This window comes from Tinamus guttatus, unplaced genomic scaffold, assembly GCF_059628265.1.
Source record: "Tinamus guttatus ecotype Peru unplaced genomic scaffold, ASM5962826v1 Tinamus_guttatus_pri_ptg000185l, whole genome shotgun sequence".
In the NCBI taxonomy this organism is placed as follows: Eukaryota; Metazoa; Chordata; class Aves; order Tinamiformes; family Tinamidae; genus Tinamus; species Tinamus guttatus.
This window is the reverse complement of record NW_028288719.1, coordinates 1-13,877: the sequence shown is the minus strand read 5'-3', so window position 1 is coordinate 13,877 and position 13,877 is coordinate 1. Positions and strand designations below refer to the sequence as shown.

At 46.7% G+C, this 13,877-nt stretch overlaps 1 protein-coding gene across 1 annotated transcript; it reads right to left on the bottom strand.

Moving 5' to 3' along the window:
* Window positions 1-2,189: 2,189 nt before the first annotated feature.
* LOC148594929 (cyclin-dependent kinase 4 inhibitor B-like) lies at window positions 2,190-4,031 on the bottom strand. The gene is made up of 2 exons (XM_088523366.1): window positions 3,840-4,031; window positions 2,190-2,501 (listed from the first exon to the last, which is right to left on the bottom strand). Exons 1-2 carry the CDS (start codon window positions 4,029-4,031, stop codon window positions 2,190-2,192), a joined length of 504 nt encoding a protein of 167 aa, XP_088379492.1.
* Between the last annotated feature and the right edge of the window lie 9,846 nt (window positions 4,032-13,877).

Genomic DNA, 13,877 nt, shown 5'->3' with positions numbered 1-13,877 from the left:
AGCTGGCCCGGGTCAGATCCGCCTGGCCCTGCTCGGTTTAGCTCGGCCAGGGAGGGGGCGGCGCGGCCTCGCGGGGGCGCCGCGCGCCGTCCGTATAGGTCCATATCGATCCATATGGGTCCATATGGATCCATATAATGTCCATATCGGTGGGTGCTCCTCCGTGCCCGGGCCCAGGAGAGGGGCGGCCGCGGGTCCGGGCGGATGGTGACTGAAATCTGCCGTTTCGAAATGAAAGCGGCTCTCGGACAGAGAGCCCGGGCAGGTGCCGCGGCGGCTGCGGGGCGCGGGGGACGGACTTGCAGTTTTTCATCACTAGAAATGAAACCGCCGCGTTAAACATGGCGATTTTAGGGCTTTCTCGGAATATTCATTATTGCTGATCCCCCTGGTTGCTAACTGTTACCGTTATCATTTCCGGAGATTTACCGATCGTGGAGATGGGCACGGGCAGGGGCTGGACATCCCTGGTGGACTCACCCTTGGTGAGTGTCCCGCGTGGGTCGGGAGGGAGCGCGCGTGGGGGCGCGTCCCGCGCTCCCCTCGAGAGGAGGCCGCGCGAGGTGCCGGATGGAAAGGGGCGTTATTTCCCTGCTGCTCTGATATTTCCTAAGCAGCAGATATTTCCCAACTTACAATGGCGAAAGATTGTAAATCAAATTACACTATGTGAGAAAAAATAACACCTTCTATCATAAGGATCCCGTCCAAGCTAAGTGAGAAACTGCGGTCTGCTGGAGCCTGCTTCCCCCTCACCAAAACCCCCGTCCCCTGAGACTCTTATACTGAATATACATGTGCAGTCCGTGCGCGCTGCCTGCTTTGCAGGCGTGCAACGCGGTTCTACTGAGGCACGAGCAGGCAATGCGAACCATTCGATGAGCAGGTATTTATTTTAATACGTAATTACAGTTAATGCATTTTACACAAATACATATTCTGCATATCTTACACTTGTGCTATATATGCATTGCATATATAAACGGCATGACTGCATACTTACAGAGATTCCCATTTTTCATGAAATAATCATATGATGTGCATTGCAACGGATTATATTATAAAGAATCACATATTTTAATAACTTAAATATTATAATAAGGTACGATACTGTTCTTTACGTGTGAAATATGTCGGATGGTGAGACTGCAGATCAAAGAGCTGTGTCGTATTTTTTAATTTCCCCTTTCATCCTCTGAGTGCAGCCCTGAGAGCTCCCGGGGGGTGAAAGGAGAGCGCTCCCCGTGTCCCCTGCCGCTTCCCCTCCTCGAAGGCCTCGACCAAGCAATGGTACGTCCTGGCTGGTCTTGTCGGCTTCCCGGAGCCCGTTCCCGTCTTCCTCGTGCCAGGGCGGCCAGAGGGAGACACTCCGAACTCGGATATAATTAATTGGGAAAGCGAAGATTGCCTCCGCCCTCCCTGTCTGCAAGCGCGGTCATTTTAGCTCAAAACAAGTTTTATGTCTCGATTTCTTCTTGGCCAAACTGGCCACTTTCAAGCACCATGAAGAAACATCGGGGCTCAATCTTGATTTCCAAGTTTTAATTTTCATCGCCGTGAGCCTTCGTTCTGTTACTGCCCTGGTTCCTTTCCAAATACTCTTAAACCAACCCGGGGAATGTCTCCTGCTGAGCTGTCTGCCGACAACCCTTTCCTTGAAGCCAGGGCAATCTCGGGCTTGCAGGAACATTCACTGTGCCTTGTTTTCTCCTTCAGGTCCTACGTTCACAAACACCGAGACGAGCCACGGATGCGCCCCGGGACATGCACGGACACGCACAGCACCGGCGTGGGTTAACCGAGCCGATCGCACCAGGAAGCTGCTGCTCCCCGCTGTCCCAGCCGGTTTTGCTCGGAAGAGACCGCGGTCGGGCTTTATGCCGTGAGTCCGATTTAGCTTAAATCGAGTGCGGGAGCAGCTCGTGGGGACTTTGGCCTCTCTCACCCCTTTGTGCCGGAAAGCAGGCCTGGTCCCGGTACCGGGGGCTTTTGTGTCCCCCGCAACGGGGTTTCTTCACATTTATTTCTTCACAGTGTCTGGACTCTCCTCTGGGAGAGGTGTGTAATTTCGAGGGCAAAATAGAGCGCAGTCTCATGCAAAGCATGTAATGTGGAAAGGAGAATAAAACCCGCATGCCGCGCCTGTCCTTTACGCATTTCGGTGGGGAGAGGTGTCCCAGGGGCGGCTGTCACGGCTGCGCTTCCGACTGCGCCGCGCGCCCGTGGGGGCTGTGGTGGCCGTCGTGGGTGGGCGGGTGCCGCAGGTAGCGGCCCACGGGCCCGTGGGGGCCCCCGGCCGCCACGTCGAGCGGGAGGCGGCCGCGGGCGTCGCGCAGGTCCAGGCGCGCCCCGGCGCGGTGCAGCGCGGCCAGCGTGTCCACGAAGCCGGCGCGGGCCGCGTCGTGCGCCGGGGAGCAGCCGGTGAGCGGGTCGGCGCGGTTGGGGTCGGCCCCGCGCTGCAGCAGCAGCTCGGCCACCCGCGGGCTGCCCAGCATCATCACCTGCGGGGAGAGAGCCCGTGAGCAGCGCGCCCGCCACCCGCCCGGCGGGCCGGGGGGCTCCTCGTCGCCAAACGGGAGGCCCGGAGCGGAGCCCCGAGGGCCGCCCAGAGGCGCTCGGCAGCCGCGAGTGTCCCCCTTCTCCCCGCGCCCGGCAGCCGGCGGCCACGACGGCGGGGCGTGGGCAGAAGCGAGGGACCGGGGAGCAAGGGGGCTCTTTCTCCTAAAACCGCCCCCCAACTCAACCTCCTCCAATGCCGGGGAGATTCCAGGCTGCTTTTTGTTTGTTTGTTCGTTTTCCAGGCGGCGGAGCCCTGCCGCGCCTGACCTCACCGCACCGGGATTTCTTTAGAGACACCGCCGCGCTTCGGCTTTTCCACGAGGTGAGTGCGAGCCCGCTCCCCCTTCATTTTTGCTTTGGGAGAGCTACGGAAGGCGGTTCTGGCTGCGGCACCGACCCGCCCGGCAGCTTCCGATGCTATCGCGGGCAGCGAGCGGGGCCCGCCCCGGTGCGGCCGAACACAGGGAAGGAAAACATTCCCAAAATCTGTGTCACTTGCGCATTCCGTGCGAAATACTGCACTGACACCTTACAGAAGAGACTTTTGCAAACACTGGCCTTTTTATCCTAAACGTAGCCTCCAGGATTACTCTGGTTTCGTTTTATTTTGAAAACTTAAAGCGAAGCTGGCCAGAACCGCTCCGGATTTACTTGCACAAGTAAGCTGAGCTAGTTTCTAGGCGTCCCCGCGAGGTGCAATACGCTCCCGTTTTTGTAAGAGGGAGCGCACGAGCCCTGCAGAGAGGCTAGCTGCATACTCGGAGTGGTGGAAGGGAGAAGAGTATGTACTCAGAAGGCCTCGTGAATAAATCAGGTGCGTGAGACGATCGGTGCGTGAGAAATTACCGGAGACAGATGTATAAAGTAGAAGACAAAGTATGACAGAAAGCTTATATTTTTCTGAAAAGATGACTCGCTACTTTTCTTTTTAGCGCATTTAGGGGGAGATGAGCACTAGATCTCTCGGTTTTGAGTCACTCCACCTCCGCTTGTTAGAACGGAGAGCGGAGTTGCTAAAACTAAAACTCCTCTGATGCGGCCGTCACCGACTTTCACCTCTGCTGGAAGGCGCCGCCTCGAGAGCGGCCGGAGCGGCGCTACCGCCGCTCTCCGCGCCCCGCTCCGCGCCCGCGGGCCTCGGCCGCGCTCCCCGGGCGCCGTCGCGGCCCGCGCTGCCCTCGCGGGGGCGCCGCGCTCCGCGCTGCCCGCTCCGCTCCTGCCCGGCGGCGCAGGGAGGGCGCTCGCGGCCGCGTTGCGCGGAGGCTCCTCCGCGGCGCTACCTGCAGGGGGGTCCGCCCGAAGGAGTTGACGCCGTTGGGGTCCGCCTCGCCGTCCAGCAGCTCCCGAACCCTGCGCAGGTCTCCGCGGGCCGCGGCGCTGGCCAACTCGTCCGCAGCCCCCCGCGCCTCGCCGTGCTCCCCCTCCGGGCACGGCGCGGCCATGGGGCCTCCTCGCCCAAACGCCGCTCCCATCGTCACCCCCGGCCCATGGGGCCACCCGGCCCGGCGCGGCCCGGTCCGGCGCGGCCGCGGAGCCACCTCCGGGCGCGGGACGGGCCAGCGCCCGGGGCTCATTTTCTTCGTGCCGCCGGTGCCGCCCCGCCGCGCCCCGCCCGCCCCCTGATGTCACCCACGGGCACGCGCGTTCCTGCAGCGCGGAGCGCGGGGGTCAGAGCCGGCCGCGCCTGCGTTCCCGAGCGTCTCGCGCTGCAAACGCTCTCCCGAGCGGGGATGGTGCAAGCGCGGAGCTGGAGGCAGCGCGCGGCGGCGCGCATTGCCCGTGGCCGCGAAAGACGTGAGCGGAGAGGTCTCCGCCTCCCTCCCGGGCCGGCTGTTTGCTAAACACCCGGCCCAGACTTTGAACCTCTCCCGCAAGCTAAACCGTGGAGGACGAGAGAGTTTTCCTGCCGTTTCTCACAGCGCGCACAGTTCTGTTCCCTGGTCACCCAAAACACACGCTGCGCGCTCGAGGCCTCAGCGCTGGCCCCGCGGAGGGCGGCGAGCACAGTTGCGCGCTATGTGTGTGTCCGTGCACGCTCGTGCGCACACGTGTCCGCTGCGGGTTCAGCCAGGAAATATTTCAAAGAAAAAATATATATATATTATTTTTCCTCGAAGCCCCGCAATACTGCCGTGGGGAGCCGGGTTTTCCTCGGCCTACGGTGCCGTAACCGGAGGCCCTGTGTCCAAAATGCCGGCGCGCGGCTCGGGGCGGAGCCGGCGTGGGGCGGCAGCGCGGGGGCGGCAGCACCAGGGACAGCTCCGCGCGGCGCCGCGGGACGGGAGAGCGCGGCCGCGGGGCGCCCCCCGGCACCCACGCGCGCGGGGGCCGCCCGCCGCCGCCTTCCTCCCCGCGGCGGCTCGCAGCGAGCGCGGGCAGCGCGAGGCTTCCGGCGTGGGAATGGGGCTCCGCGGCTCGCGCGGGCCAACGCGCTTACGGGCGAGCGCGTAGAAAAGCGCGGTGCTGCATTCGTGAAAAAGCGCTTCATGCTGTAAGCTTACTTCTGGCTTTATATATATATGCATTTACATATTTACATATTTACGCTTTATGTAGTTCTGTGTTTTCCCGGCGTTCGGTTTACTTTTCCATTAATACTTACTTCGCTGCTGAAGTGCTAGTTGGCATAGAAGTGAGAAGAGAGAGGCATTTCAGAGCCGTGGGGCTAAAAGAAAACAAAAGGAAGAGTTAAATTCTGGTGCACAGAATACTACGTATTCTACTACGTATACCAGGATATGTCCTGGTATAGGTCACTGCGCAGCAGAAACCCTCAAAAAGTTTATTATCAGTATGTCTTAAAAAGATTAGAGACTGACTTCAGCAGCAGCTAGAGTGAACAGCACTGAGAAAAATAATAATAAAAAAGCATGGACATGGTGTCTAAAGAAGATATACAGTTCACTCATTTGTTCAAGTCACTTGTTATTCCAAGGCTATGTAAATTAGGTAATTAAAAACAACAGCAATAAAAACACCTTCATTTGAAAAGAGGCTGGTGTTTTATACAAACCTCAAGAAGCAAATTTGTCCAGGCATACATAAGTGAAACATCATGCTTTCAGGAGTTCAAACTCTCACTTTCAGAAGAATATAAAAAATAAACAAAAGATACTTAGAAGAAGCTGCCTAAGCAGATTTACAAATTATCCAGGCCCAAAAAGAAAAAACAAACAAACAAACAAACAAAAAAACCCACCAAAACAACAATGATAATTAAAAATATGACATTCAAATGAAAACTGCTTGACTTTGGAGCTGAAATCACATGTCCCACCAGTTACAGGTTTTTCACACAGTTCAAATTGATTTCTTCCAGTTCTGAAGTTGATTGCGCAAAGATCAGTTGTGCAATAATGACCTTCAAAGAATAATTTAGGGATGCATCATGACTATAATTACTGTACTGGAAACATGTATTGCAGGCATATTAAACATGCATAAAAACACTGACAAAATGACAATTAAACATAAATCTTGTGGCAAACAGAGATACTTTAAAGCAGCACAATAATGCCATTATCTACAGTCAAATGAAAAAAACAGAATTGTGAGATTCAAGAAGATGACTGTTGATGTGCATAATGTGTAATCAGTTCCATATTACTCAAAAGCAGCTTACCACAAATGAAAAAGTTACTCACAGCAGATGTTCACAGTTTTCACCTATTTGACTGGAGGGAAACACTGTAGTTCATTCAAAACTTTGTTTTACAGTTAGAGCAATAACAATGCCATAATAAAAATTAACCTCAATTAAAGAGTTTTTGATTTTGAAAAATCAGAAAAAATGATATTAACCTGCAGGGTAAGTTTAATGTGTCATGTCCTCATGAAGTAACTGTCAATTCTGGTAAGAATTGTATTACTCTTTCATTGTGGAGAATAACCACCACTGACTCCTATTGGAAGAACCACAGACATCTCCTGAAAAGAGCGCAGTAACACAGGAAAACAGGAATATTTGGAGGCACAGCAGTGAGGCTTTGAAGCAAAGTGAAGCAAAACAAACACCAGCAAATGAAGCAAACAGGTTCACAATCCTTACCTTAGGTGATGGTGTGACCGCACGAGTGGCAGTGTCCCAGCACCAGCAGGGTTCCTTCTGCAGGCTGCCACCTGCTCCGCAGGTCAGTGCGGGAGTCCCTTAAATGGGAGGTAGTGTCTGGTGTGCTGGTATGAGAGAGACTTAATTTTAATAAGGAAAAATGAAGAATCTGATTTTTCTTCACTGATTTCTTCTGCCTGGTCTGGCACGAAAGTTAGACTAAATCACCATGTTTTTTTTTTTTTTTTTTTTTTTTCCCCATAGATTTATTTTCTTCCAGCTAACAGACTTCAGGGAGATGCATTTGCAGGACAGTGTCCTGTTCCTCCCTCAGCTGGGTCTCTCGCACTGGAAGAAGGAAGGGAACCAGACCAAGGCCTGAGAGCTGCGGTTGCTGCTGGCTCACGATTGATCAAAACCTTTCACTGCAATCCAGGTTACTGCTAGGCAGGGGTAGAAAGACAGGCAGTACCAGCGATTTAATATTCCGTGCCATGCACCAAAGTATGTTAAAAGCCAGAAAGGATGCACATGTTTGATTTGTTCTGCCATTCTTTAAGATGGAAGCATAACTGCTGACTCAAATTAGTTTTGTCTGTTTTTAATAGTATGAAAGCGACTCTTCTTTTTATTCCCTGCGCTGTTCTTCGTGCAGTCTGCCAAACACCATACACACACTTCTAGTCATTGTGTGTCTACTGGCTGTGGTTGTGATGGGCTGTCTGGGTGCACAGGGGTCTTAGTGAATATGTAAACATCACATGTTAAGGGAAGCAGATTCAAAAGTTTGCTCTTGTGCTTCTTTACCATGTTGGATATGACCTTTTCTTTGTCAGGGCTCTTTAAGTAACCATTCTCACAGAATATCTCAATAAAGGAACTGCTCAAACTAGCAAACAAATCAATGACTTTCATATGTCAGAGGTACATAAGCATACAGAGATGATGCTTCTGACACCATGGCTAGCAGGCTGTCTCTTTGTAAGTTCTTCCTAGTTTTGCTATAAAGTATTTAGTTTTGTTCCACCAGAATGTTTCCTGAGATACAGATGGCCTAGTGAGATTATTGTTCTTTTTCCTGTGATTTTTTAGCGTGGAAATGCTGATAAACCATTGCATCAGGAAATGTGTTGTCTGGATCTAGGTTTTTCATTTTTTTTTTATGTGCCTTCAGGCTTAGCTGCCTACAGAAGAAGATAGGTATGCAGAATGCGGGATATGTTCTCCAGCTAAAACAATCTAACACACTGCCATCTTGCTTTTGTGTTATTCATGTAGCAGAATGGTTTGGAGACTAAACAGTTAGGCTCAACATCTTGCTACATAACTGGAGTATGATCCTGAGCAAGGTACTTCAGCTCTGCGATGAATTTACCTGTGTGTATAATGATTGTGCATATGGGTCTATGGGAGGAAAAGATGCTTGTTGCCCTTGCAATATATAAAATAAAATACTAAATGCTATTGTGTGTCTTGGTCCTGGGCTTTGCACTTTGTAGCTGCAGAGCACTGTCAGCTTCTGGTACCAAAAGCAGACGGAGAGCCAGGTAACACGGACATTGAGAGTTAAACAGTGCTCTGTACAGGCACATCAGGCATCTTCCACAGTAAATAAGCATCAAATTGCATTATGTAAAAAACTGAAAAGATTTATGCAGAGCAGGTCTTTATCTATACAGTTAACTACTGCTGAAGTATTAATGTATCTATGAGAGTGACTTGGAAAATCGCTAACTTGATACTTCCAACTAAATGTAGTCAAGATAAGCTGCTAAAGGGTGATGATACTATCATTTAGCTTCATATAAGGATGTGCTGGGGATCTACAGCTTATTCATTTCAGTTTAGTCTTGAAGTAAGTTATTATTATCAATAGCTGTTTCACTGCACCTAAATATTTGTATATCCACAAGGAAAGAAGGGAAATACTTTCTAGATACAGAACAAACTCATGCTCACATGAATATGAATTATTCCAAAGGGGTGAATTTTAGCACTTTATTTCAGCATCTAGATGTATTTAAATATGAAATTTTCATTCCTCTGAGGCCATGAACACTAAGGACCAAGGAGCCATGAACTCCAAGATTTTCTTCATTTTGTTTTAGACATCTTGTCAGCTGATTGCACAGGGAGTTTTCTAGCTGAAAGTTTAGTGAATGTTTCTGAATTTTTCACTTGATGGCCAAGAAGAGTTGTATAGAAACATGGTGAGGAGGCCAAAATATATTTTTAAGATTATCTGCAAACAATTTGTATTAAATTAGTTTTGCACTGCTTTTGTAAAATCCATGGATTTATAATAAAAACAAAAGCACTGGGAGTTTTGTTTCCCTTTATCCTACTTACTTTTGTAGATCATTTTGAAGATTAATCATTAGGAATACCAAACCTGATCTTCCCAAGTTGTCTGGCAGACTGCTGAGAATGCAAATAACTGCTAACTGTTAGTTCAGTATTGCCTAGCTCAAACTGTGACCAAACATAAAACTTGCTTTGTATTATTACATTTTAAAACACAACATTTTGGTTATACTTAGTTTGTTTACTATTTATATAGCTCCTGGGTTCAGATTTTAAAACACTATGGAGAAAGCTAACATTTCTTTTTTTTTTTTTCCCTTGCATTTTGTTTCAATCTAATTCCACAAGCTCAGAAACTGGGACTGTTGAAATACAGGAAATAGGATAATATCACTCCCCCCACTGGCAATGCGAGAGTACTCAAAAACTGATCACAACCGTGGAACAACAGCTTGACCTTAACAACAGCATCCTTTCTCTGAAACATTCACTAAGTGCTTAAATTAAATGTTTAACTGAAAACCAAAATAAGATTTTTAATTGTGGAGGCGGTTTCTTTCAAATATAGAACTTTTAGTTCCTTGCCTCTTGGCATGCCGTAATGTTCTTCATTCTCCCAAATTCATTACAACCTTCCAAAATAAAAGATGGATTGGATGTTTTGAAGAGGGAGTCTACCTGTTGTTGTTGTTGGAAAGACTTTTCATTGTGTCTTACAAAGATCGAAAGTAAGTTTACCTGCTGACTTTGCCTTCTGCTATTTGCCAATCAAAGCCTCTTTGCAGAGGATGGGAGGCACGAATGCAGATGTGGAAATTTAGCAAGTTATCCAAGCCTGGTCAAAACCGAAGGCTAGGTGGGTCAAAGCAGAGGTTTCAATGATGTAGAAAAGAAGACAATGAAAAGAAGAAAGTGCAGTGGAAAGTTTTAGTTTCTGTTCATCTTGCTGATCACTTTAGAATATGGGCTAATTTTGTTCTTTCTTTCTCAACAAGGAGGTTAAAAAAAGGCCTGCTATCGCCTGCCAACACTAACAACAAGTAGCCCTGGAGGCAGAAGAAGGGCAGAGACATGAGTTTTGAGTGGGAGTCAGAATCAAAGACAAAATGCTAGAGAGGAAGATGAAGCAGTAGATTTAGTTGAAGACATTTATTATTTCTGAATGATTAACTGTGGGATGGTGTTTGGCATTTGCGTGCTTTTGTTACTCTACAATTTTGCCTACAGTAGGCTATTTGACAAGCCCTGTGGTCCAGTTAGCTCGTTCTCAAATGTCCATGCAAGCAAAATAAAGCACAGTAGAACACTGAATGCATATTACAAACACAGTGTCTATTCATCCACACACATGCCTTGCAAGACCCATCCTTACTCTAGAGTGTTTATGCTGAATGAATTGGGCACTGCAAAGTCATCTCTATATATCTAAGACCTGCTTTTGTCCCAGTCTGGACACCACATTGTTTTTCATGATGTTTCATGTTTGGTGACCTACAGCATGTCCTTACTAGCTTTCTGACCCCAATTAAAATGTCCTATCTTACCTATTGGTAAGAGTCCTCTCTGCTAAATAATTTTAAATGATGACAGTGTTATAATTAGGTTTGTGAACATAGATAGGGATGAAAGTTGTCATATCTCATAGTAAAATAAGATTAATCTGACAATTGGTCTGGTCTGGTATTATCCTCAATGGAAAAGGACATCCACCTATACAAGAGTTTCTAGAAGCAATTCATCTAGAAGCAACAAATTATGTTGCAAAAACATCTATGGGTTATAATTGTCATAATTAGGGATGAGCAAAGAAACACTACTTGGTGAGGAGCTACTTACCTTGACATCCTGATGGTTTCTAAAACACATGAGTCTGGGTCTAACATACAGTGGGTTTATTTTAAGGAAGAATACATATATTTTATGTGCGTAGAGTAATGGAAGTAATTCATTTTATAGTTTACCAAATGGTCAATAAAATGTGGGTAGATGAAACAATAAGTATGTCAAATATTTTAAGACAGGTTTGGCAAAATTGGGATGATACTGAATATTTTAAATGAATTCAATTATAATTTACTATGTTGCCATTCTTGTATTTTAAAAATTACAGGAATGATGTCAAACAGTAGAATAAAATATTTTACAGTGTATGTACAGCTGAGATGGTCTTCAGGAATAAAGAGGGCAGGAAAAGAGATTTTTTTAAATGAAATTGTTTCTACCTGAAGAGATTCTGCTATTTGCATTTTATCCTGGTCCTGTAACTTTCATAGGATTATTCTGAAGAATAAGAAAAATGGGTAAAATAATTTCTATCAAACAGTATAGTCTGCCAACAGTGGAAAAGGCACCATAGTGTTGATCTTATCTACTGCCTGAGATGTGAAGCAGATTACTTGCTGAGATCATGGTGATCTTAAGAAAGTCTCTTAAAAAAGATACCTCACCAGCCTCAGACCTCACCTTGCTGAATTATAGATTGCTCCTTTATATTCCCTTTTATCTTTAATTAGATAAATAATCACTTTAGAGGATGGCTACCTATCGCAAAACTCATCCCACAGAAGCTGTTTTTCCTGGCCACAGGCCACAAACTGCACGCAAAGCAGGGAGAAACTAGAGATTTGGCACTCTGCAAGCATAAAATCTGTGCAGAAAGGATTCTCAGAGTGATTTGTATTGCTGAACAATGATTAGTTGTATCCTGTTTCAGGGCACAGCACAGTTTCTGAGATACCCTGTTACTTTCCTGTAGTAGCAGGGGCACATCTTCAGTATGGTGGGGGTGGCTAGATACGATTAATCAGTTGCTCTCCTTGCACCCATAGAGACTGTGGTGCAAGCTGCCCTATGCTCAAACAAGTTAGCACTCGCAGTCTTGTGTTTTTTTGGGATGGAATATGAAGGGTGCTATTAAACGCATTCAGGAATGTGCTTGTTCTCGAGTTATATATTCACAAAAGAGGCTATTGCCTAGGAGACAGATGATTCTGCTGATGCTGGAATGGCACCGTGCTCACTTGTAGCGGCCATGAGCAATAGGGGAGCATTCCTGTAGGCTCAGGTGGCTCTAACTCTCTTGCAATGCCTTTGCATAACTTCTTCCAGGTTTCGTACAGGAGTAGAATGGGACTGAAAACACCTAATTCCTTTGTAAAAATGGTCGTTATTATCTGCAATGCTAATTGCTAATCTTGTTATTTTTCTTTTCCATTTGATCATTGTTGTGTCCCTTATCCATGTGTGTATCTCATATTGTTCCTCAGCATCTGTTGCCTTAGCACATCTGCCTGATCATGCTCCACATCGGTTTGATCCCTTTAAAGCCTACCATTTTATGACTCAGGAGTTCTGCTGTTTCCCCAGCAAAGTTTCCAGATTTGAGGTGCAGGACCAGGACTGACTGCTCACCGATGAGTAACAGTGCTTCTGCAGCTGACAGGGCAGCTTTATTTGCAGAGGCACATCATTTACTAGCACAGCCTAAGCCTGTTTGTTGTTTCTTCTTCCATCTGTTTTGCAATAGCCATTCAGCTTGAAGCCTTGACAAGTGAGCAGAAAACCAGGTGTTTGCCTGCAGGCAAGGGTGACAGAGGTGCCAACTGGGCTGAAGCAGCTCTGTTGGCCAGTGGCATTTTCAAGGCATATGATTTTCTGCATATGTCGTGCTGGTAGCAGTTTCTCTGTCTGCTCAGCTGAATGGAGAGGGTTTCTGATTAGGGAATTTTGCATTGGGGTAGTTTTTTGAAAACTCTGGAAGATCTTAAAATGAAGTGGTTGCTGAAGCTCGCTGCACTGCTGAGACAGGGTGTGCCAGCAAATTTGACATGAGTCTATGTATAACGCCTGAAAGCAGTGCAATAGTGCCTGTAAGGTGTAAGGCTGTTGCAAAATGGAGTAGAAACCTGCTCAAAGGCTGCTGTGGCAGGGACTGCGAGGATGGTAGAGGTGGAAGTTGCTGCCAGCTCCAGCCCAAGAGGACACGTGGCTCCTGATGGCAGGGCTGTGGTGCACCACCTTCCCGGCCCAGGAGAGAGGGCAGAACAAGGCTTTGCCCTCCTTTTCAAGAAGCTATTATACTCACATTTCTGTATTTTTTATTCTGCAAGTCTGGCTTTATTTAATAGTTGCGTACTTCCATTAGGTACAGCAAGTTTCCGGGCTATCAGCACTTTTTTCAAGTGCTTTCTTCTAGCTGCCTGATGACCTTTATTCTTTCTACTCTTTATTATTATTATTACTATTATCAGGGTTGATAAACAGGGTGTCCCACCTTCCATCTGTTGCCCTATCCTGCACCCGCCTCCATGGATCCAGCAGTTACATTTCCATTGCCTGCTGTAAGAGAGATTGTGACTTTCACTGTTTTTTTTTTGCAATAGACCACAAAATAAATAAGTGCCAACAAAAGGACAGGACAGGAAAAGAAAAGAAAAGAAAAGAAAAGAAAAGAAAAGAAAAGAAAAGAAAAGAAAAGAAAAGAAAAGAAAAGAAAAGAAAAGAAAAGAAAAGAAAAGAAAGAAAAGAAAAAAAAGAAAAGAAAAGAAAAGAAAAGAAAAGAAAAGAAAAGAAAAGAAAAGAAAAGAAAGAAAGAAAAGAAAGAAAAGAAAAGAAGAAAAGAAAAAAGAAAAGAAAAGAAAAAAAAGAAAAGAAAAGAAAAAGAAAAGAAAAAAAGAAAAGAAAAGAAAGAAAAGAAAAGAAAGGAAAGGAAAGGAAAGGAAAGGAAAGGAAAGGAAAGGAAAGGAAAGGAAAGGAAAGGAAAGGAAAGAAAAGAAAAGAAAAGAAAAGAAAAGAAAAGAAAAGAAAAGAAAAGAAAAGAAAAGAAAAGAAAAGAAAAGAAAAGAAAAGAAAAGAAAAGAAAAGAAAGAAAAGAAAAGAAAAGAAAGGAAAGGAAAGAAAAGAAAAGAAAAAGAAAGAAAGAAAAGAAAAGAAAAGAAAAGAAAAGGAAAGGAAAGGAAAGGAAAGG